This window comes from Rhincodon typus, chromosome 22 (genome assembly GCF_021869965.1).
Source record: "Rhincodon typus isolate 14 chromosome 22, sRhiTyp1.1, whole genome shotgun sequence".
Classification (NCBI taxonomy): domain Eukaryota; kingdom Metazoa; phylum Chordata; class Chondrichthyes; order Orectolobiformes; family Rhincodontidae; genus Rhincodon; species Rhincodon typus.
The window spans coordinates 28,234,611-28,260,240 of record NC_063353.1 but is presented as its reverse complement, the minus strand read 5'-3'; the positions used below and the strand labels follow the sequence as shown (position 1 = coordinate 28,260,240).

The 25,630-nt window shown below is 38.8% G+C and overlaps 2 protein-coding genes across 2 annotated transcripts in view; both read left to right on the top strand.

The window, feature by feature from the left end:
• Positions 1-21,842, top strand: part of LOC125485731 (tyrosine-protein phosphatase non-receptor type 12-like) — a 37,816-nt gene extending 15,974 nt beyond the window's left edge. The window contains exons 4-8 of the mRNA XM_048609961.1: positions 5,454-5,551; positions 5,666-5,696; positions 10,437-10,562; positions 15,477-15,542; positions 20,883-21,842. Coding sequence (XP_048465918.1) covers positions 5,454-5,551; positions 5,666-5,696; positions 10,437-10,562; positions 15,477-15,542; positions 20,883-20,944 — 383 coding nt within the window. The 3' untranslated portion in view covers positions 20,945-21,842. The remainder of the gene's footprint in view (positions 1-5,453; positions 5,552-5,665; positions 5,697-10,436; positions 10,563-15,476; positions 15,543-20,882) is intronic.
• The window catches only part of LOC109913613 (guanine nucleotide-binding protein G(i) subunit alpha-1), a 1,176,207-nt gene that overhangs the window by 45,370 nt on the left and 1,105,207 nt on the right, over positions 1-25,630 (top strand). The window lies entirely within an intron of this gene.

The window sequence follows — 25,630 nt, the reverse complement described above, 5'->3', positions numbered from 1 at the left end:
GCACTTGGCCCATAGCCTTGAACATTATGACATTTCAAGTGCTCATCTAGCTACTTTTTACGGGTTGAGGTCTCCTGCCTCAACTAGCCTCCCAGGCAGTGTGTCCCAGATTCTCACCACACTCTGGGTGAAAGGAGGTTTCCTCAAAACCCCTCCATCTCCTGCCTTTCATCTTAAAATTACATATCCTTGTTATTGACCTTTCATCTATAGGGAACAGCTGTTTTCTATCCATCCTCTAGGCCCCTCATAATCTTACACATCAATGAGATTCTTTCTCGGCCTTCTCTTCAAGTTGTTTTCTTTAGAGCACTTGTCCAGCCTGTCTCCAGTTGAAATGCTCCATCCCAGTCAACATTCTGTTGAATCTCTAATGTGAAGATTAGTTGAAAGCCAGATGACTGGGAACCATTTAAGAACGAGCGGAGGGTAGCTTTTTCAAAATAAAAGCAATAAGGGGTAGAAGATGAAAGCAAGCTAGCTAGTAATATGAAAGAAGATTGCAAGAGATTTTTCTTTTAAGATGCCTAAAAGGTAAGGGAGAGGCACAAGTTGGACCACTGGAAAATGAGGCTGGAGAAATAGTAATGGAATACAAATGCAGGCAGATGGGACTAGCTTAGTTTGGGAAACTTGGTCGGTATGGAATAGTTGGATCCAAGGGTCTATTTCTGTGCTGCATGGCTGTATCTCCTCTACACCCCTGCTAGTGCAATCACATCCTTCCTATAGTGTGGTGACCAGAATTGCACACAGTACTCCAGCTCTGGCCTAACCAAAGTTCTGTATTGCTTCAATATAGCCTGCTTGCTGATATAAGCATGTGTCCCATATGTCTCCTTTCTTATCCTATTAACCTATCCTGCTGCCTTCACGGATCTGTGAACAAACACTCCAAGATCCCTCTGTTCCTCTGAGCTTCCTAGTGACCTGCCATTTGAGTACACCCTTTGTGTTACTTCTTCCAGACTTATCAGGGTTAAATTCCATGTGCCACTGATCTGCTGATCCAACCAATCCGTTTATATCCTTCTGCAACATAAGACCACCTTCCTCACTGTCAATCACCCAGCCAATCTTTGTCTCATCCGCAAACTTACTTAACATCAACCCTGCCTTTTCTTCTACATACTTTATATATGTTATGAACAGAAAGGGACCCAACACTGATCTATATGGTACACTACTGGACACCAGCCTCCAGTTAGACTAGTAGCCTTCTACTGCCACCCTTTGTCTCCTATCACTAAGCCAGCTTGGATCAACTTGCCAAGTTACCCTATATCCAGTGTGCTTTTGCCAGTAAATGGAGATTGATTCTTTACTTCAGAATTTTCTCCAATACTTCCCTTATCACTGAGAGCCTCGCTGGTCTGTAATTCCCTGGTTTATCCATTCCACCCATGAAAATTGAAACCACATCAGTTGTCCTCCAGTCTGTAACAAATGTGAACATGAGTATGCTATTGAGCCCCTCCAACTTGCTCTGCCATTCAATAGGATCATGGTTGATCCAACATTCCTCATATCTCCTTTTCTGTGTTTTCTCTGTGACCCTGAATTCCCCTACTAATCCGGAATCTATCTATCCATCTCAGCCTCATATATTACTTTAAGGGAGGCAATGGCCCAGTCGTATTCTCACTGGCTTGTTAATCCAGAGACCCAGGTAATGTTCAGGGGACTTGGCTTCAAATCCTGTCATGGCGGATGGTGGAATTTGAATTCAATACAGATCTGGAATTAAGAGTCTAATGATGACCATGACCACTGCTGATTGTCAGAAAAAAACATAATTCACTAATATCCCTTGGGGAAGGAAACTCATTCTTGCTCTTGACTCTTAACTGCCCTCTAGGCAGTGAGAGATGGGCAATAAATGCTGGCGTAGCCAATGATGCCCTCATCCTGTGAGTGAATTTTTTAAAAAGTCTCTGCTCCCACAGCTCTCTGTGGCAAGGAGTTCCAAAGACTGCAAGCCCTCTGAAGAAATTCCTCTTCAGCTAAGTCAAATGTACAGTCTAAGTGGGTTAGCCTTGGGAAATGCAGGGTTACAGGGATGGCCTGCTTCCACACTGTAGGGATTCTGTAATTAAATTGTTACCCCTTTATTCTGAGACTATGCCCTCTGATCGTAGACTGTCCCTCTTGAGCTGAAATTTCCTCCCTTGTCTTCCACAGCAGCCTGAGATAAATCCATCTGGACTTGGGAATTTGTCTACTTTTAAGCTCACCGAAACCTCCAATTCCTCTTCATTTCCACGTGTCAATTTGTTCAAGAACCTGTCAGTCCCTCTTCTTGAATTTTGTACCTACATCCTCCTTCAAAGTGAAGACAGATGTGAAGTACTTGTTTAACACCTACCAATGTCATCTGGCTCCACAAACGGATTGCCACCTTGGTTCCTAGTGGGACCTACTCTTTCCCTTGTTATCCTCTTCCCCTTGATATTCTTGCAGAACATAGATTCTCCCTAATTTTACCCACTGCTGGTTTTGCATGCCCTCTCTATACTCTGCTATTTGCTTTCCTAACTTCCCCACTGCACTTTCCAAGCCCCACTCGGGCCTCTGCTGATTTGCCCCCTTTGAACCTGTTCAGAGCCAGCCTTCTTATCCAGTCCTGAATATTCCTAAACATCCACAGTTCTCTGGACCTGTTGCTCCTACGTTCCATCCTAAGAAGGACATGTTGGGCCTGTACTCTTGCCAATTCCATTTTTAAAGACTCCCCACTATTCTGCTGTAGACTTACCCAAAAGTAGCCATTCCCAGTCTACCCTGGCCAAATCTTATAAAATATATTTTCCTCAAACCAAAATACTTTTCTGTAGGCTACTACTTCCTTTTCTGTAACAAACGTTAGAACGTATGGTATTGTGGTTGCTATATAGTGTCCCCTGTTGAACCTTCTACATGTTGATATAAAAAGCGCTCATGAATACATTTAAGAAATCTGACTCTTCTAAATCCTTTTCACTATGACTACCCAAACTAATGTTGGAGAAGTTGAAATCCCTAAAATAACCAGCCTATTATTGATTTTTAACACACCTCACTCTACGTATCTGTTCCTCTATTGTCTAGTCACTGGGGATCTATAAATAGACTTCGAGCAGTGTGACTGCCCCTTTTTTATATTCCTATGCTGTATCCATAAAGCCTAGTTTGACAAACTTTTCAAGATATTGTTCCCCCTTAGTGCAGTAACTGACTCCTTAATAATATGGTGCCACCTCCCTTCCCCTGTCTGAAGATCCTATAATGCAGAATTTTGATTTGCCAGTACTGCCCATCCCTAAACCAGGTCTCTCTGATTGAAACAACATTGCAATTCCAAGTGTCCATCTACACCTAGGACTCATCTGTCTCGCCTGTAAAACTATGAGCATTGAAGTAGCAACGTCCAGCTTAACTTTGAGACTCAATATGACTAAATTTAATAAACCTTGGTTTCCTTCTCTTCTGTCTTACTTATCCCTGATACTTCTCATTTAATCTCTTTGTAATCTCACAAATCGGGCCTTGGCCTTGCCTGCACCTATCTGTGAAAGTAGTCTGGAAAAGTCAGGAAAAAACGAAAAACCTTCCTCCCTGACTTCACCTAATTCTCTCACTTGCCAGTCTGCCACATTCCACTCTGCAGGTTGCATTCTGTGCTGGTTTCACTGATACCTCCTTGTAATAAATGGTGACTCTATTAGTTTTCCTAATCAACTTGCTGTAAGTGCATACCAGCTTTTAAAACCAGAACACGCAGATCCCTCCAAGTCTCTGAACTCTGCATTCCCTTTCCATTTAGGTAATGTACTTTTTTATTCCTGCCAACATGGAGAATTTTGCATTTTTCCCACATCATGCTCAATTTGTCAGATCTTTACTTATTTACTAAATGTAATTTTGTGGTAACTTTTGGAAATATAAGAACAATACCTTTACCAGTTCCCCTTTATTCACAGCACATCTTAATTCCTCAAATAACTCCAATAACCTATTAAATATAATTTCCTTTTCATAAGTGTTGACTGTCTGTTTGCCTTAAACTGTCTTCAAAGTGCCATATAGTAATGCCTTTTATCATAACTTCTGACACTTTGCCTGTGTCAGAAGTAAATTGACTCCTGTAGGTGTCGTCTTTCTGTCTCTTCTCCCATCCCCTTGATTAAAGGAGTTAGATTTGGTACTTTCCAGTCTAATGTAACCTTCCCTGATACTAGAGAATTTTGGAAAATTAAAATGAATGCATCAACTATCGCATTGACTACTTCTTTTTAGACCCTAGGATTCATTTTATCATGTGAAGGAAATGTTCTTTGTAAACTAATTTTAAAGTACATTAATAATAGATTGAAGTATTAAGTAGAATATTAACTATTTCAGAATTTGGTTGAAAGAAACAAGTTGACTAAATGCCAATGCTTGATCTTACTACCTGATCAGCTGTATCTTATCCCTGCATCATTACCTTAATTTTCTGAAAATTTATTATTTCATCTGTTTTATGGCCAAATCACTACTGTGTGTAGTAAAGCAACTCTAATGATGAACCTTTTTGAAACAAAAGTTACCACATTTTTCCACTTTGAAAGTCATCTCCTTTTATCCTCTACCTTTTTTGGCTTTGTCCTTGTATTATGTCTGTTCACTATTACATTCCACTTAATCCAATGAGCTGTTATCTTTGTTATAAATAGCTTAACAAATGCACTTAGAATATGATTAGCAAGTTTTCTGGTCTGTGATTTTTAGAAAACAATTGATTTTTCAGGTGTGACTTGTTTTAAAAGCAGACTGTGGACTGATTTTTGCCTGTGTTAATTTTTGTTAATTATGTGCGGTTGGCTCAGTCATTGGTGTCCTTACTTCCATGTGAGAAGCTCCGTGTTTAATCACATAATTAAGGCTCTTGATTCAATGCAGGATTGAGAGAGTGCAGTATTGGAGATACAATTTTTAGATGAAGCATGCCTGTCACAATTTGCTCAGTTGTTGTGTAATGGAACTCCTCATCTCAGAATCCATTGTTTCAGCTCCAAAATAGGTCATTAATAGCAGTATATTTACAAAAATAAAGCCTCCATTTCTCAGCACAAATATTTTCCCTTTAAAGTTGATCATTGGTTAAATTTTTCACAGTTTTAACTCTGGTACATATTCTGATACTTCTGTGGCAAATTAATGCTTGTGATATGGTTACCAACTATTGAGTCAGTTGAATACTGGTTATGAAATAATTTTTGTCATTATGTTAACTATCAGTTGTAGAATACATCAAATTTATAATAGTTACACAAGTTCTGTAAGTGGTTGTTTTTAGTGCCTATTATATTATCACTCAGGAATTTTTAATTAAATACTTCCTAATTTTTAAGATATTAAAAAGTGTGTTGGAGTGAGAAATTTGGTAAATTTTCATTTTATCAGTCATCATATTTTTTAATATTTTTCTCTAGACTTCCCTTTTCGGCCTTCTCATGTTGGGAAGTCTGCGGAATGGAGTGGTTTTCCACATCCACAGACAATTGAGCAAGTAAAGATGGTGAGGAGTAAGGTAATGGTTTTACACTGCAGTGTAATGGCATAGTTAATTAACTTTAAAATGTTAATTTGCTAAGATGGTTGGACCTTTGAAACTATTTTAATATTTTTTCTTCTTTCAAAACAGAGCCTGAAAAATCCTCGAAGTTCAAGAACAAGTGAGCAATCACTAATAAATATTTTAAATTAAATCTTTTTCTCACTGCTTTGTGTCAAAGCTAATAATCTGTACTCATTGAACTGAAAGTTAAATTATTGCCTTCCCAATATTTGATTTTTCTAATGCAGATAGCATCAATCTTTTCAATTTATTTTGCTCATCATAGCTAGCTACAAATTTATCAAAGTCTTAAATTCTGTGGACTTCCAGGAACATAGGAATTTCTGAATGAGAAACAGCCATGCTCTCTAGTTTGCCTTCAACCATTCTTAAGGTCACGTGATATGACAGTAGTAGCGATGCAGACTAATCATAGAAGTCAGTCTCCATCAATTAGTCTTCAGCTTGGCATGTCCATCATGTAGCATCCTGCAGGTCATCCCTGACCAGCCGTATAACTACTATTGTTATAAAAGCAGTTCAAAAGCTTGATATTCAGTGGTGAGTGAGTGATTTACCTCCTGATTCCCCAAAGTCTTTTTACCATCTATAAGGCATAAGTCAGGAATGTGCTGGAACGATTCCCATTTGCCTGGATGAGTGCAACTCCAAGAATGCTTGAACTCAACACCATTTAGAATAAAGTCCTTTGATTTCCTTCACTTTAAAAATGCACTCCCTTCTCCAATGGTGCACCATAGTTGCAGGATGTCCACAAGATTCACTGCAGCAACTCTTCAATACTTAATAAAGAGCACCTGCCAGATCTGAGGCCTGTACCATCTAGAAAGAGAAGGGCAGAAGGTGAATGGGGCCAGCACCACCTACACGTTTTCTTCCAAGTTAGATATTATCTTAACTCAAACAAACCTTTCATGTGTCAATCCTAGATTTGTGTACCTACCAGCTCTGTGTGAATGTACTTTGATTAGACAGACAGCAATAGTTCAAGGAGTCAACTCGCTTCAACCTCTTGGGCAATTAGGAATGTAAAATCAATGCTGGCCCTGCCAGTAACACTATATCTTTGAATTTTAAAAAAAAAAGTCAAAATAGGCTCCTCTGAAAGGTGAGGAAAGCACCATAGTGGAAAGTGTTAGAAACGTCAAGCCCAAATTCGATTGTTCCTCCCAAGCGAGGTATTCTGCTAAATGCAATGTCTTGACATTTTCTACCTTTAACGTAGAGCTTAGAACTGTACGGCACATGAATGGGTCCTTCAGCCAGCAATGTTGTGCTGAACGTGATGCCTAATTAAACTAATCCCTTCTGCCTGCCCTTGGTCCATGTCCCTTCGTTTCTTGCATATTCGTGTGCTTATATAAAAGTCCCTTCAATGCTCCTCCTGTATCTGTTTCCACCACCACTCCTGGCAGCATATTCCAGACTCCTACCTCTGTTTTTTAAAAAAAAATGCCCCTCGCATCTCCTTTTGAACTTCCCCCTCTCGTCTTACATACATGCATTCTTATGGATATATTGCATGAATATATTGTAGATAATACACAGTGGCTAGGGCGCTCTCCTAGTTGAACTAATTTGTTTGACTGGCTTAAATTTATAATTGTAGAGACAGATTATATTACCTTTTACATGAACGCCAACTTTCCACTTATGGACAATTATTTTTCTGCGTTTAAGCACCTTTGACCACTTAAATAATAGCTAGTTTAGTGCTTCATGATTTGTTCAGTTATGCTCATGAAACAGTCTTTCTCAACTACTAGAACTTTGCTTTATGATTTGCTGAAAATTCTGCGTGCTAGCTTTCATCACAGAATATTAAAGAATGTTTCAGCAGTGTGTCCTCCATGTTAACAGTTCACTGAAATTGTCCATCCAGGAGAGTGAAAATGAGCCATGTTTTGTGCTTGTCCAAAAGCCCGAGCAGAAAATTGATCAAACACGTATCCCTTCATTTTCCCTTCTTTTTGAAACACAACTGCACTTTAAAGGTTTTCAACAATGTAGTTAAAAAATAAATCAGTTAAGCGGCAAACTGATCAGGTGCATAAGCTTTACAAACTGCCTGTAGTTCTGTATATAAAATTAAATTGATTTGTCAGTAGTATGAAATTATAGAACTATTCAGAATATCCATTTAATTTCCAAATCATGAAAATATGAATGTTATCCTACTAAAATTCGTTTTACTTTGAGCCATTGGCCACCATGATGAACTGTTCATTACAATTTTTCTTTGCATTGTGGTCTCTTCATCATTCTTGTTCCCAGTTCAATTTAGCATATATTAGTTGTAGCTGACATATTTGCCCATGCTACGTACCAGGTGTGAAATAATTTGCAATTTATAGTTCTACTCGCACAGTATTAAGTAAGCATGATCCTTGATAAAAATCATAAGACTTGGGAATAGAAATAGGATATTTGCCTGATTGAGTCTAAGTTCGGTCTGCTGTCCATTGAAATTATGGCTGATCTGATAATCCTCAGCTGAATTTTCTTGCTTTATTCCCCTGATCCTTGATTCACTGATGAAAAGATTCTTCATTTCTTTCCACCTGAGCACTGACCCGCAAACACTTGGAAACCACCCCACTCACACACATCTGCCCTCCTCCACTCATACTGTCCACCATCCCCACCCATGCACTCGGACAATTGCACGCACACATATTTAATTTATAGCCCTCTATACAGTTCTACTTATTCAATTCACCAGGATACTAGTTCCAACATGATATGAGTGAAGCCTGTCCCATTGGTACGGTTCCTTTCTACCCCAAACTGTGCCAGCGCACCATGAAAAGCAACCCATTCTTCCTACAAAAATCTTTGAGCTATATGTTTAATTCTTTGAGTTCATTTAACCCACATCAGTTTGTATGTGGCACAGGCAGTAATTCTGAGATTACTAACTTGGTTGTTTAGCTTTTTGGCTCCTGAATGTTTAAAATCTTTCAGCAGAACCTCATTTTTAGTCCTATCAATGTCTTTGCACCAGTGTGAATGATGACACCTGGATCCCCCTCTCCAGCTCAAAAGTTCCACTCCAGCCCCAAGAAGATGTCCTTAAATCCAGCGCCAGGTAGACAACATAGCCTTCGAGACACATGTTCATAGCTGTAAAGAACAATATCTAGCCCCCTAACTGTACCGTCCCCTGTCACTAACAATTCCCATCTCCTTCCACCACCTGAATGGCACATTCCACCACCTCAATGTCACCACAGTGACATGACGTGTTTGCTGATCCTCCCTGTCGTCCCCACAACTGTTGGGATGGTTACGGAGACGTGTGCTCCTTGAGAGCTGCCTGTTTGACCCCATACTTGCCTTCCTGCAATCACACTGTCCTATCCTTGGTTATTTGACTATGTTTGTATTACCTAAATGTCCCCATCTTGACGTGGTGCAAATGTCTGCACTTCAGACTTCACCTCGTTGACTCTGATCCAAAGTTGCTTGAGTTGCTAATGCTTGTTATTGATGTGTTCACTGGGGATCACTTTGTTCGTCATTGCAGATACTGCAACTGCAGTGCATCACATGGCTTACCATCTCTGTCATATTTTAATTAAGGTCAGAAATCACACGACATGAGGTTGTAGTCCAACAGGTTTATTTGAAAACACAAGCCTTCGGAGCCTTGCTCCTCATTCACCTGAAGAAGGAGCGAGGCTCCAAAAGCTTGTGATTTCAAATAAACCTGTTGGACTATAAGCTGGTGTTATGATTTCTGACCTTGTCCACCAGTCCAACACCAGCATCTCCACATGATATTTTGTTTAAAATATTAATTAATCACTTTATCTATGCTTTTTACATTTGAATACACTTCACTTGTAAGGTTCAAAAGAAAATGATATTGGTTTTCTACCTATTGAGCAATTTATAAGAGAGGAGAAAAGACGATAGATGTAAACACAAATTGAAGACCTTGCTTTTACTTACAAGACTAGAAATGCTCACCAATCGTAATCTGTTGCTTTGTTTAGACAGAAGGGCTAAACATCACTTTCCTTTGAATTAATTTTTGCTGTTTCTTTTAAAGGCAGCTGCACCAGTGGAGCCCTTGAAAATAAACTTGCTCAAATCACACAACAACAGAATCTAAACTCCAGATTTCACTTTAATGCCAGCTACAAAATAAAATTAAGTTTGCACAGATTAAAGATTCAAATACATTTCCTATCCAAGAAATGTCATAATGCAACTTTCTCTGCCACCTGGAGAACAAATGCTAAATAGAAAGCTGAGATGCAACAAAAGAGAATCAAATGGATCTGGGCCAAAAAGTTAGAAATGGGAGTGTTTGAACTATTGGTGTGATGAGAGAAATGTTGAGAGTGGAAAGAGATGTTGATAGAAATAAAGATAGCAAAGTTAACCAATGAAGGTTAGTCTCCTTTACACGTAAATTTAACCTTGGGAATTGGCAGCACTACATTGAAGTAACTTCCAGCACTTCCCACTGACAGACCTCTGCCAATCAGATCAGTACTATACCACGTTAGAGAAGGTATCAGTAGTAACTATGCTTTGTAAGATTTTAAAATTAATAATTTTACTGCGACAAATTTGTTCTTCGGCCGTCCTCAACATAATGCTAGAGATCCGGAAGTTACTGTAACTTTGGATGCAGTTCTTGTTCATATTCATAAGTGTTATATAGATTGGTTGTGAACCTCAATGGAAGGTTTTTCGGTAAATTGTATACTACTGTACTGTTGTTTGAAGTACTTTATCAACTGCACCCATTTTGAACTTGAGATTTGATTTTTGTGTGAGAAATTAATAATTGGATTTATTTCATTATCCACACATTTTCTTTCAGATAAACCTGAAACACAGGATAGTGGGAGGCTATTAGCTGATTCAGAATTAGTTACTACAGCAAAGGGTGAGGTAGACCAAACCTCGGAAACAAATACAAAACAAAGAGAACGTGGTTCAGATTTAGGTGAGTGTGTAATTTTTATTTGCTGCCCCTCTAAACTTGGATTGAGTAATCATATAAGTTGTAAATTCATTAAATTTGTACCTGCAATGTTGAGACTTTATTTATCTTGCGTTGGCTGTTAATTTAAGCATGTCCCTGCTTGCAACCACCCCTCCCCCAACCCCCAAACAAAATGATCATGTACAAAGATATTATTCTGGAACTATTTGAGAAATGGTTACTTTTTGCCTTAGTAAGTTTGAATTAGTCACCGTCCTTGTTAGGGCAGTTACATGAGCAGCTTCCAGAATGTCATCTCTTCAGTAGTAGACTGGAGTTGGACAAGTTGGGTTGTAGGAACTGGGCCTCTTTCTTTCCTGCACAGAGGGAAAAATAATGCCTTTTTCTATGCCCGTCCAGCTAAGGTGAGGACCTACTCTAAGAAATCATAGACCTAAACCCACAATTAACCACCCCTTGTTTAACACATTGTTGCTTAATATTATTGGACTATCATAGCACTCCAGTGCATTTCTGCCAGAAATTAAGTTAATGAAAGACTCTTTACGACTTAGCAACTTGTCTAAAAGTAAGTTGAAATTTTTAAACTTAATTACTTAGTAGAAATTAAAAACCTGTCTAAACATTTGTTACAACTTTAAATATATCACATTCTTAACCAACTATAATGTTTTTAAGTTTCACAGCCATTTGAAAGTAATTTGATCTGTAAATGTGTAAAACATACGCAACTGAGAATTGATTGGCATAGTGAATTTCAACATTGTGCCTTCATCTTATGGAATTGCCAGACTGATGGATCTCTGGCTACAAGGTTAAAGTGAGTTTGCACAGTCTCAATCCAGTTGCAAGTAATACTAATTTACAACATGAAACAACTCAGTTTGTTCAATATGCTCAGATTGCAATTCTATTGATTTGATTTTCCTTTGCTTGCTTAGACTAATGTGGAAGGAAATGATATTGGAATAGTTCTTTATACTGCATGCAACTTTTTATAATTTTGACTGGCGTATTTAATGTTGTCACTATGAAAGGAACTGTAAGATGTTTCACTACCAATACTAACCATGTTGATCACCAACTCCTCCTTTTCTCCACACCCCCTTCCTCCAAGCCATACTTTTGTTTATTTGTTAAATGTGTATGTAGAATTAGGGTTTGCTGTTATCCGCAATGGTGGAAGTAGAATCACCAGGAAATTAATCTGTGCTTTGTGCCATTTTGATCTGTTTGTGTACAAGGCTGTTCTGGATTATTTATGCCTTTGGAGTGCATTAAAGATGTAAAATGAGTAATGCAAATTTTGTCTGATTCCAGGAGTACTGGGTCAAGAGTAAAATAATATCATAAGTTGGAAAGGAGATTTCTACATGATAGACCTGGTATATGGCTTAAGATATAACATTCTTCCCATTTTCTCCATCCTTAAATGCAAATCAATCCAACTACAACATGGAAATGTCTGATAGATTAACACAGTAATGCTAAGTGAGTCAAAGGATGTAAATAATTTTTTATAGCTGATTCAGACAGAGAGTGCCTTACTACTTCGATAATGAAGAAACTATAGTGCGAATGAAAAGTGATTTGGCTTTTTGAATACAAAGTACTGTTTGATTTTTTTAATTCAATTTTTAAGTGAAAGCTATTGTGTATGTGAACATACACAATACGTTATTGATCCGCTGCTCTTAGAATCAGAAAAGCGCAAAGTTTGGACAAACAGCGCATTCAACGTGCATCAGTTGGGCTGCTTAGCGACATCTTGTTAACAGCATATATCTTGGTGTGAGTCTTTCCTGGCTGTTAAACACATTCTAATCTGCTTGATCAAGTCCATCATTGTTTCAGACCCCTGAGATTTACTGTGTTATATCTGCCTTTGTACTCAGTCTGGAGAAGACTGATGGATTGAAAATCCAAGCACAGTTAAGAAGGTCAAGAACTAGCTCTTCCTCAGACATTTAGATAGTTAAAAGATGTTGTAAAGATTATATTCTTGACTCTTCCCCCAAAATTGTTGGTGTAAATTAACTTTAGACCTTGTTTTTGGATGTTAGAACTTACTGAGGCCAACTGTCAACTCTTAATAGATGATTTTGGCATTCTGTTTTTAAAAGGGAAAGTTGTCTTAAATCTTCTTTAACCGTTAAGTGGATTATAGCAAATCCTAATTTGCATGTGGAGTTTTAATTCAAAAGACACTACTTAATATAGCACATGCTCATGTACATTTTTGTAGCTAATTTTTCAAGCTAAATTGTAACTGATTAAACTTCCTCATTGTGTTGCCATTAAACATGGGGTTTCCTTGCAAAAATTAGTCATATTGAAAGCTGAATTATTAGTTTGTATTGTTATTATGGTGCCATTAAAACGGAAAGATGGTTGTTGTCGATCAACATGCCAAGCACTTTCTTTTTGTGTGTTTTTTTTTTCCCCTCTGCTATCTGTAAAAGTTGCTCGCTTCATGCACTTTGATTTTAGAGTAGTTCAAATCTCATTCGTGAGTTTCTGAACCACACCGATAGTAGAAACTGATTTCACTCCAGATAGACTTGTAGTGGAGACAAATAAAGCACCACGCTATTGCTTAAGTATATTGGATAATGTTTATTTGTGCTGACAGGATGTTGGGTCTTACTGTCAGTGAGACTTGTATTGACTGAACTTGTAGTATTTTACTTAGAAAATACAGTAATGAAAACTTAGCCAAACTCGTCGTCACCCTCGCCCTCAACAACTTCTCTTTCAATTCCTCCCACTTCCTACAGATAAAGGGGTTGGCCATGGGTACCCGCATGGGCCCAAGCTATGCCTGCCTCTTTGTACGTTACGTGGAACAATCCCTCTTCCGTACCTACACCGGCCCTAAACCCCACCTCTTCCTCCGTTACATTGATGACTGTATCGGCGCCGCCTCATGCTCCCACGAGGAGCTCGAACAGTTCATCCACTTCACCAACGGCTTCCACCCCAGTCTTAAGTTCACCTGGACCATCTCTAATACCTCTCTCTCCTTCCTGGACCTCTCTGTCTCCATCTCCAGCAACCACCTAGAAACCAATATCCATTTCAAGCACACCGACTCCCACAGATACCTAGAATACACCACCTCTCACCCACCTTCCTGCAAAAATGCCATCCCCTATTCCCAATTCCTTCGCCTCCGCCGCATCTGCTCCCAGGATGAGGCATTCCACTCCCGTACATCTCAGTTGTCCTCGTTTTTCAAGGACCACAACTTCCCCCTCCTCTGCCTCAGTGGTCGAGAACGCCCTTCACCGTGTCTCCCGCATTTCCTGCAACTCATCCCTCACACCCCATCCCCACAATAACAACCAAAAAAGAATCCCCCTCGTCCTCCCGTACCACCCCACCAACCTCAGGATCCAACGTATCATCCTCCGACACTTTCGCCATCTGCAATCCGACCCCACCACCAAAGACATGTTTCCCTCCCCACCCTTTATCTGCTTTCCGGAGTGACCACTCTCTCCGTGACTCCCTTGTCCGCTCCACAATCCCCTCCCCTCCACACTCCCCTCCAGCCCCACCACACCCGGCACTTTTCCCTGCAACCACAAGAAGTGCTACACCTGCCCCCACACCACCTCCCTCACCCCCATCCCAGGCCCCAAGAAGACTTTCCACGTCAAGCAGATGTTCACCTGCACATCTGCTAATCTGGTATACTGCATCCGCTGTACCCATTGTGGCCTCCTCTACATCGGGGAAACCAAGCGGAGGCTTGGGGACCGCTTTGCAGAACACCTACGCTCGGTTCGCAACAAACAACTGCACCTCCCAGTCGCGAACCATTTCAACTCCCCCTCCCATTCCTCAGACGACATGCCCATCCTGGGCCTCCTGCAGTGCCACAACGATACCACCCGAAGGTTGCAGGAACAGCAACTCATATTCTGCTTGGGGACCCTGCAGCCCAATGGTATCAATGTGGATTTCACAAGCTTCAAAATCTCCCCTCCCCCTACCGCCTCCCAAAACCAGCCCAGCTTGTCCACGCCTCCCTAACCTGTTCTTCCTCCCACCTATCCCCTCCTCCCACCTCAAGCCGCACCCCCATTTCCTACCTCCTAACTTCATCCCGCCCCCATGACCTGTCTGTCCTCCCTGGACTGACCTATCTCCTCCCTGCCTCCCCACCTACACTCTCCTTTACTGGCTCCATCCCCGCCTCTTTGACCTGTCTGTTTCCTCTCCACCTATCTTCTCCTCTATCCATCTTCTATCTGCCTCCCCCTCTCTCCCTATTTATTTCAGAACCCCCTTCCCCTCCCCCACTTCTGATGAAGGGTCTAGGCCCGAAACGTCAGCCTTCCTGCTCCTATGATGCTGCTTGGCCTGCTGTGTTCATCCAGCTCTACACCTTGTTATCTCTAATGAAATTGTTAAGCATGTTCAACATTTTAAATTTAAAATCAAATTTTCAGAGATCTACATGATATGTAGATTGTCTCTAGTTCCTAACGATAGAAGAACTATATATCAAGTGGTAGATCACAAATTGTCGTGCTTGGAATCTGCTAAGACATACACACACACGTGCATATATGTAACTTTCTAGCTTGCCTTGTACTTCTCCCCTTACTAACTTTTTCTACTTTAATTAATATAACAGTCAAATTGAGTGTCTTCATGTACAAATATACTGGGAACACTCCATGTTTCCTGATCATGTCTTTTTGTAAGCATCTTGGTACTTTAATTCCTTTTCTGTTTGTTTTAGCAAAACATGGCTTTCATTTCTGTTTATTTTGCAAAGGATGTCCCAGAAAACCATGCATACATGCATGCAAGCATGCTTGTATCCTATTAACACTGTCACCTCAAATTGAAAGTGCTATGTTAGACTTAAACCAAACTTCATAAGTGACCTCCTCTTATCAGACAGTGGTTTCCTTTCGAAAATGAGCATGCTGAGAACTATCCTTGTATCCTGTCTCCAAAAATCAGGTAAGGACCTTCATTGTCAATGCCCCAAAACTGCATTATAAAATGTCTCGAGGTGAGTGACTTTGGGTAGAGGCAATAGAGAAATGAAAGTAAGATCTTTATAATCTTGCTTAAGCAGCTAGCATTTAACGATTTTGCCACTTCAGTTGAAAGTGGGGTTGGACTTGGAGAATAAAAGCCTTAAAGTAAAGTAAGTTAGTCTAAATTTTCAGTACTGAATTCTCTAAATAGCTTTTGTACAACAGGATAGATTTGTTTTGTAGCCTTAAACATTCAGAAGCAGGTGATGCTGTCCAAATTTCACCACCAAGACAAAAGTATGTTAACACTTCCATTTTTGGACACCCTTCACTTTTGCCCCCTCAGCAGGAGGCAAAATAAAATTTTGACTTTGTAGGATGCATCATGGGCTAACTTTTTATCAGAATAATTCAGCTTTAGAGACAATTCTTATCCTGCAAGCTAAACTGTTGTTGCTCAGGCAAAATAATGCATAGAATGCATTTTTCTGTTGTTCATCAGATATGGGTGTCATTGGCTAGGCCTCTTCTATTTTTCTGTATTAGTTATGGTTGCTTTTTTTAAAAGTTGATTTTTTTTTTTAAAAAATTAGAACCTCACCCTTTTTATAAAAAGAGCCTTTCAACATGTTATTTTCATTGTTTGCTGCCCACCCCCATCTGTATTAATTGATTTTGAACAATACTTAAGCTATAAATCTTTTATAGCTAACAGCTATGAAGAATTTATTAACTCCTAGCATGTCGGAAAACTGAAGAAGTCATTGATCCAAGATACCTTTGCAGTCTGGGTTCAGTAAATACAAGTCATTCCCAACCACATTTTAACATTTTTAGCACTTGTGAAAAAAAAAGTTAACCTTTGTGACATGCCTAGCCGATTCTAATGTTTGTTTTAAAAAGGAACATAGCTGTTGAAATTAAAATTTAATCAAACTCCCTTTCCTTCACCTGCCCCGATTTTTAATTTAATTCAGAATTGCGGCCAAATAAGACTCTTGTTGCTATAAATTGCTGTAGTTCGTGTAAGGTGGCAACACTTTAGGAACTCAATCATATACAAATAAATGTTAACCTATTCAATTTCATGGCAATGTGTGAATTTCTCACTTGTCATACTTTGAATTTGTAGATCCAAGCTCATCAAAAAAAAATTTTTCTAGCAACAAACTACCCTAGATCTAGTCCTGTGTAATGAGACAGGAATAATTAATGATCTCACAGTTAGGGATCCTCTCAGAAGGAGCAATCACAGTATGGTCGAATTTAAAATACAGATGGAGCGTGATAAGGTTAAATCCAGTACCTATGTCCTGTGCTTAAACAAAGGAGACTATGAAGGAATGAGGAATGAGGAAGGAGTTAGCTAAGGTAGAATGGGAGCAAAAACTTTATGGTGGGTCAATTGAGGAACAGTGGAGGACTTTCAAAACAATTTTTCACAGTGCTCAGCAGAAGTATATTCCAGTGATAAGGAAGAACTGTAGGAAAAGAGAGAGCCAGCCATGGATGTCTAAGGAAATAAAGGAAAGTATCAGATTGAAACAAAAACACATACAAAAAATCGAAGAGTAATGGGAAACTAGTAGACTGGGACATCTTTAAAGGCCAACAGAAAGCCACAAAAAAAGTTATAAAGAAAAGTAAGATAGATTGAGAGTAAACTAGCTCAGAATATAAAAACGGGCAGCAAAAGTTTCTATAAATATGTAAATCGTAAAAGAGTGGTAAAGGTAAACATTGGTCCTTCAGAGGATGAGAAGGCCAATTTGATAACTGGGAATGGGGAAATAGCAGAGACATTAAACAGTTATTTCGTGTCAGTCTTCACAGTGGAAGACACAAATAACATGTCGAAAACTGATGGCGAGAAAGTTATAGCAGGTGAGGACCTAGAAACTATCATTATCATTAAGGAGGCAGTGCTGGGCAAGCTAATGGGGCTAAAGGTAGACAAGTCTCCTGGCCCTGATGAAATGCATCCCAGGGTACTAAAAGAGGTGATGGGGGAAATAGCAAATGCACTAGTAATTATTTACCAAAATTCACTGGACTCGGGTGGTTCCCGCAGATTGGAAAACAGCCAATGTGATGCCACTGTTTAAAAAAGGAAGTAGACAAAAAACAGGTCACTATAGGCCAGTTAGCTTACCTTCGATAGTGGGGAAAATGCTTGAATCTATCACTAAGGAAGAAATAGCGAGACATCTGGATATAAATTGCCCCATTAGGAACACCCAGCATGGGTTCATGAAGGGTAGGTCATGTTTAACTAATTTGGTGGAATTCTTTGAGGACATTACTTGCGTGGTGGACAATGGGGAACCTGTGGATGTGGTGTATCTGGATTTCCAGAAAGCATTTGACAAGGTGCCACACCAAAGGCTGCTACATCAGATAAAGTTGCACAGTATGACAGGTAATGTATTGGCATGGATAGAGGATTGGTTGACCAGTAGAAAGCAAAGAGTAGGGGTAAATGGGTGTTTTTCTGGTTGGCGGTCAGTGGCTAGTGGTGTGCCTCAGGGATCAGTGTTGGGACCGCAATTGTTTACAGTTTACATAGATGATTTGGAGTTGGGGGACTAAGTGTGGTGTGTCAAAATTTGCAGTTGACACTAAGGTGAGTGGTAGAGCAAAGTGTGCAGAAGACAAAGTCTGCAGAGGGATATAGATAGTCTAAGTGAGTGGGCAGAGGTCTGGCAGATGGAGTACAATGTTGATAAGTGCGAGGTCATCCGTTTTGGTAGGAATAACAGCAAAATGGACTATGTTTTAAATGGTAAAAAATTGCAGCATGCTGCTGTGCAGAGGGACTTGGGTGTCCTTGTGCATGAATCGCTGAAGGTGGAATTGCAGGTGCAGCCGGTGATTAAAAAGGCAAATGGAATTTTGTCTGCCATTGCTCGAGGGATGGAGTTTACAAACAGGGAGGCTATGCTGCAGCTGTATAGGGTCCTGGTGAGGCCACACCTGGAGTGTACTGTGTGCAGTTTTGGTCTCCTTACTTGAGAAGGGATATACTCGCACTGGAGAGGGCGCAGAGGAGATTCACTCAGTTGATTCCAGAGTTGAGAGGGTTGGATTATGAGGAGAGACTGAGTAGACTGGGATTATACTCATTGGAATTCAGAAGAATGAGGGGAGATCTTATAGAAACATAGAAGATTACGAAGGGAATAGATAAGGTGGAGGCAGGGAGGTTGTTTCCGCCAGCAGGTGAAACTAGGACTAGAGGGCATCGCCTCAACATAAAAGGAAGCAGATGTAGGACTGAGGTCAGGAGGAATTTCTTCACCCAAAGGGTTGTGAATCTGTGGAATTCCCTGCCCAGTGAAGTGTTTGATGCTACCTCACAATGTTTTTAAGGCAAGGTGAGATAAATTTTTGAACAGTGAAGGAATTAAAGGTTATGGTGAGTGGGCGGGTAAGTGGAGCTGAGTCTCAAAAAGATCAGCCATGATCTTATTAAATGGTGGGGCAGGCTCGAGGTGCCAGATGGCCTACTCCTGCTCCTAGTTCTTATGTTCTTATGTTACAGTCTGCCTTTTGCTTTGCTGTTGCATTTGCATCAGCTTGGTAATTTTTCTTCTTTCTTTTCATTCCACTTTATTACATTTCCTTGCTTAAACTTGTTTTTCTTTATTTTCGTAATGTTTAATATTATTTTGATGGTTGAATGCCAGGGACGACAGAATGCAGAATCAGGCTAAATAAATCCATTATGATGTCCATAATTGTGCATAAATACACTTATAAAGTACCTTAAAAATTGTGTATTACAGAAGTAAATGGATAGTTAACCCAGTGTTTTGGTATCATTTATAGGACAGTGTTTAAAAAGTATAAATGACAGTGATGAGAAAGCCATTCAAGGCATTTATGAATAGTTAGTAAAAATGATGAAATAGAAAAAATGTTCACGAATGGGAATTTGGTCACATTTCAGAAATAGTTCACTATTTAGCATTTTTAAATACCTTTGCATGAACTTGTATTCTCAATTTCAAAAGAAACCTTATGAGTAAACTTTTACTTTTTTTTTAAACAAACATTAGTTATCTTATTGCATCTAATTTTGTTTTCTATTAAATCTTTCAAAAAGTTAATTATTTTTATTGGTTACCAAATTTTAATGTGACTTCATACAATCACTTTAGCTTTTCAAAATTTGTAGTCTCTTCTAATGATATGCTCATTTCTGTAGCAAATAGACCTGCAGTAGTTTACCTACAGAGCTGTTTTTATGTTTCTCCTGCATGTTCATTCTTTTGTGTGAACTCAAAATAGTGTTGGTAATCTATTTAACTGTAGAGAACATTGTGTCCAAATCCTTGATGTCCATATAAATACACTGCCAACAAAATGTAGCATTATATCATTCTCTTGCACCACTACCCTCAATCCCCTACTAGCGTTCAGCTGCAGGAGTGAATTGTAATGCTTTTACAATTTCTTGAAATCAGTTTTTGATATTGGTTAACAATCGAACGAACAACTTTGTTGGTTTGTTTGGTTCAGCAGTGCGTATTGGAGCAGTTTTTGTTTTGAATATCTATTTTCACAAGATTAATTTAATCATAAATCTTTGTGCAAAGTTTTGCTGTACTGACATGTTTAACAAGAATCAGTCCCATCAGTGCATTTCCCTTGTAACTTGAAGTGGCTTGTAAAAAGTCAATTGCATGTGGTTACATTGACAGACCTGGTGAGGTGGTGAGTACAGAGTTTATCTATTTTTTTTTAGAAAAAGTCAAGTATTGTTGACTTTATTTTTGGACTGAGAACTTTTGGCCTTTGAAATACAATTTTAAAACTATTGCCCTCATTCACAGCTTTTGCAGTGTCCCCTTTTGTTTGGAACCATTTTCCTTTCAAGACAAATTGTAGATCCCTATTTTTCTACCCACCCCAAACGAGTGTTTTGTCAATAAGAAGTGTGCGTATGCCTGTCTGATTATAAATTCAGCTCCACTGTTACATGATCTCTGTATTTGATCACTTGATGGATTCAGCGTTCACCTTTCACCCTGCGTGCCTGAAAGTGGATATGATGGAACTTCTAGGTCCTTACTTTCATGTTCATGAAACTGTTCGGTTGTGTGTCAAATGTAATGAATCCTCAATTGGGGTCCTAATCTTGGAAGTTATCAAATTGATAACTTTCATCTTCTACTCAGAATTAAAATTATTTTCGTACTATAGAATGTTATTGTATATGTGCATGTTGCATAATTGTGTTTTGCTCCCTGTAAACAAATACGTCTGTTTTAAAGCCTTGAGTTTACAAATTGCAAGTTTGCCTTCTTTTAATTTGCAGGATTCAATAATCGTTATACAAAACCGAAAGGGCCAAGAGATCCTCCTCCTGAGTGGACATGATGGAGCAGATATTCAAATAGACCGTAATACTGGAGTGTCTCCCTTCAAGTGCCACAAAAGGACTGAAAAGTAGAAAAATTATTCACACTCACTAAAAACTATCTATCTTTACTAACAAAAAAAAAAGCAAGAACAATTTAGATGACTTATCAGTTTCAAAATGGTACACAGTTTACATCTGTTGTAACTTGCTATAAACCTTCTTCCAAGGGTGTGGATTCCGGTGCTAAATATCTCTTTGCTGGGACCATTTTTACCTGCCTTATTTCACAGTTAAAGTATTAAGACTTTTTTTAAAGTATTACAGGCCTTATTTTTTGGGGGATTTTGTTACACTGCTTGTAGGATTGTATAGTAATATAGTAACTATAAATAGGTAGTCTGTGGACAACTATTCTCTGCTAACTTTCAGAAACTATTATGTGCATTACTCTTTTTTTTATATATGTACAGGGCAGGTAGGTATATAATTGACAATGTTGCAGGTATTAAATATTAACAGAAGATGTAAGAAATCTGTGCATGATCTAAACCTTGTGTACCATTTTTTTTGTAAATTATTTGCCCTGAAATTATTGAAAAATATTCTTTCAGGTGTTCTTAACTACTGGAAATAAGCAGGAAATTGCAGTTTAACAGGGGTTGAGATTGTAATAATACATTTTGTAAATTATAAGCAAAAGGATATTTTTATATTATATGCTGTTAATAACCAATCCCACTTTGATCTCTTGTTCATTTGGCCTTGAATTTAGTAAGTGCCTTCGAACAATATGCAATCCTGTTAACATCATGTAAGCATTTTGTTTGTGCTTTCGTGCATCGGGAATATGAGGACTATCAGTCTCACAATCCTGTATTTTACAATATTACCTGTCAGTAAAGGTCTTAAAACAAACTAGTTTGCTTTTTTGTGTTTTTAGATTGAAATGGACAAAATCATTTCTTATGTTTGAATAAGAAAATTTTTCATTACTTGTCACTGAACATGAACTAGTTTACTAACATGGAGATCATAAAAAGAAGTGGTATAGTGGTAACGTTGCTGGACGAGTAATCCACAAATCATGTTTTGGGGACATGAGTTTGACTGCCAGCTTGCAGCAGATGGCGAAATTTGAATTCAATAAAAATCTGGAATAAAGAGCTGACCTAATGTGCAACTCTGTAACCACTTTGAATTGTCATTGTTTAAAAAAAAAACTAGTTCACTGATGTTCTTTAAGAAATGAAATCTGCCATCTTTACCTGGTCTGGACTACATGCGACTTCAGAACCACAGCAATGTGGTTGACTCTTAACACCCAGATGGGGGCAGGCAATAAATGCTGCCCTCGCCAGCAACTCCCTATTCCTGTGAACAAGTTTTTAAAAAAAAAAAAACCCCGGAAGAGGCATACAATATTTTGTACAATTTACATTTTGTCAAGAAAATGAATACAAAGGGTCAAGAACAAACTAGAGCATTTTTTTTGATGCAACACAAGATGATTCACAACTAGTCATTGTTTTATTTCTGTGCCAGTCTAATTAATAGGTTTTGAATATACTTAGCTAATCGAACAGATGTTTGATTTTTGGTGAGTTAATCAATTGAACAAGTGTTCTTCAGTCAAGTGATGTTTCTTGAGGTGGGGTTTAACCCTTGGGGTAGGTTCAAGATCCTCCCTTTCCATATGTTAATTGGGTCTTGCCACCTTTGGCTGACATTATTTTAATATAGACTAATTGATCTTGGCCTTTGTGTGTAACTAATCTTGATAATAGAACAAATTACAGTAGTATGTTTCCTTTAAACTGATTTCAAACATATCTTAATGTAATTTGTATAAACTTTTTATCTGATTTTAAATACATTCTTTACAGCCATTTTGTGTTTACACTTAAAAATGTGAGAGAAGGCTTTAGATTAATCTTTAAACTCTCCACAATAACAGCTAATGAGTTTAAAGTCAGTCCTTATTGAATTAATTGTTGATTAATCAAATACATATATAAGGTGAAGCATAAAGCTGAGTGCATTATGTTTCTTGGATTGTATCACAATGGTTATGAAATATGTATCTTTTATTCCTAAAACATTCTAATTCTCAGGTTAAACGTAATTCTGTGAACAAAAGTTTATTGTTCAAAATTGCAGTGCTATGTATTTGTTTGAAAGAAGTCTTCAAAGAAGTTTTAGTCAAGCTTTTTAAAATAACCATTCATCTAAATTTAAGTCGAAGTTCACCATTTTAAAATCACCCGTTGCTGGCTTGCTTAACTCATTGTCTAAATGGCTTTCCTTTGGCTTTACTGGACAGAAAACTAAAAATGGTGTATTTCAAAAATTATTCAAAATTCCTTGTACTGAGAAAGGAAGAACAATTTGCTGTGTTTGAGGGAAATTAGGTGGTTTGCATGTTAATATAAATGGAATCAAGTAGATGGGTCCCATAGATGAGATGTATTCAAAGCAGGCACAAGGAGAGGTAGAAGAGTAGTATCTAGAGAGAAGTGTGTTTAGGGCTGGGAAAAGAGGAGCTTGATGGTTCAACATTGGTTTCTCGGTGAAAGAAGGGAAAGAAATAGAAGCAGCTGAGTGGATGGCCTTGAGATTATTGATCAAAAGGTATCCACAAGCTCTTCAAACGTATGGGAAGGAGGTAGAGATAGGAGAAGAGAGGGTACAATGAGAAAAAGAGGATGGGGGCAGAAGAGTTTTGCGGGGAGGAGGGGTTTGAGTGCAGGCAGGAAGAGATGGGATGGTGGTAACTTGTTTCAGGAGCAAAATAAAGCAATCTTAACTGATCAAGTGTATCTGGGAATCTGAACATAGGAATAACATGGGATGCCAAGTTTCCGAAAACAGGGGTTGGTAATTGAGCTAAAGCTGATGGTTTTGGTCTTAATAGCTCAATCCTGGTTCTAAAGTGAATAGGAGGGAACCAAGGATGAATCATAGCAGTGCATCATGGATGTGATGCTTTCTAATTTTCCTAATGAACCAATGATGAGTATAGGACACTACATATCTCAGTTTGCAGTATGAAATGTAGAAGCATTATGCATTCGATCAGAAAGTTTGTGGATGGTACAAAAATTGGAGTTATAAAAAGGAAAGTCTTAGATTACAGGTGGATATAGATGGGCTTGTCAGTGACAAATGGAATTCAATCTAGATAACTTGGAGCTGATGCATTTGGGCAGAACAAACAAAGTGATGGAAGACATGAATGTTAGGATTCTGGGAAGCACTGAGGATCAGAGGGATCTTGGTGTGCATGTCCACTTAAGGTAGCTGGACCAAGTAGATAGTGTTGAGAAGGCACAAGGGATACTTGCCTTGATTATCTTAAAAATTTTTCAAGAGTAGGGAGGTAATGCTGAAAATGTATAAAATGTTGGTTAGGCCACAGGTAGAGTATTATGCAGTTCAGAATCCCCATTATTGGAAGGATGTGATTGTGCTGGAGAGGGTGCGGAGGAGATTTACCAGGATGTTGCCTGAGTGGGAGAGTTTTAATTGTGATGATTGGATAGACTGGGGTTAATTTCCTTGGAACAGAGGAGACTTCGGGAGGGGATATGATTGTGATGTATATCATTGAGAGGCGTAGATAAGAAGAAACTCTTTCTCTTGGTGGAGGCATCAACAACCAAGGGATGGGAAGTTTAGATGGGATAAGGGGACAGTTTCTTTCACTGAAGAGTGGTGGAAATCTGGAACTCTACCTGCAAGGGTAATAGAGGTGGACATCCACAACATTTAAATAGCATTGAGATATGCACTTGTGATGCCAAAGCAATGGACCAAGTGCTGGTAAATGGGATTAGAATAGTTGGGTAGTTGTTCTGACTGGCACTGACTCAACAACCAAATGGTCTTTTTCTGTGCTGTTAACTTCTGACTATGACTAAACAGTGAAGAACTTAAAAAGGACAAGATTCAATTTGATGGAATCAGCAGGACAGATGAAAGAGGAAGTTCAATATGAAATCATTTATTTTGGCCAGAACATCGAAACAATACAAAATAAAAGCCATAATGCTAACGTTTGGATGAAGGACCACGGGGACCTAGGTGTTAGTGTAGAAATCATTCATTGGACTTGCAGGACAAGTTGAGTGGTTAATAAGGCTTATGGTATTCTAGGCTGAATTATTAGGGATATAGAGTACAACAATAAGAAGGTTCTGTTGAATTTGTACAAAAACACTTGCTTCAAAGTTTTGGCAAAGATCTGTAGCTCGGGTTGCGGATGAGGTTGTTGACTTGCTCGCCGAGCTGGCTTGTTTTTGATCAGACGTTATGGTGAGTACTGTCATTTCCGGTTTTGATCTGTATGGGTTTATATATGGGGTCTAATTCTATATGTTTGTTGATTTGAAGTGTGGGTGGTGAACCATGCCTCTAGGAATTCCTGTGTGTGTCTGTTTGGCTTGGGCTACTATGGTTACTTTGTCCCAGTTAACAACCCAAGCCAAACAGTAGACACGCACGGGAGTTCCTGGAGGCATAGTTCTCCACCCACACTTCAATCAACAAACATATAGAACGGCCTCAACGCTGGTAACGCGCCACTACTTAGGAAGGATGTGTAAGCAAAGTGACTAAACTATTAAAAAAAAAAAAAATTACAAGAATAGTTCTGCAGGCAAGGAACTTAAATTATGAAGATACATTGGAGATGTTCTGTCCTTTGA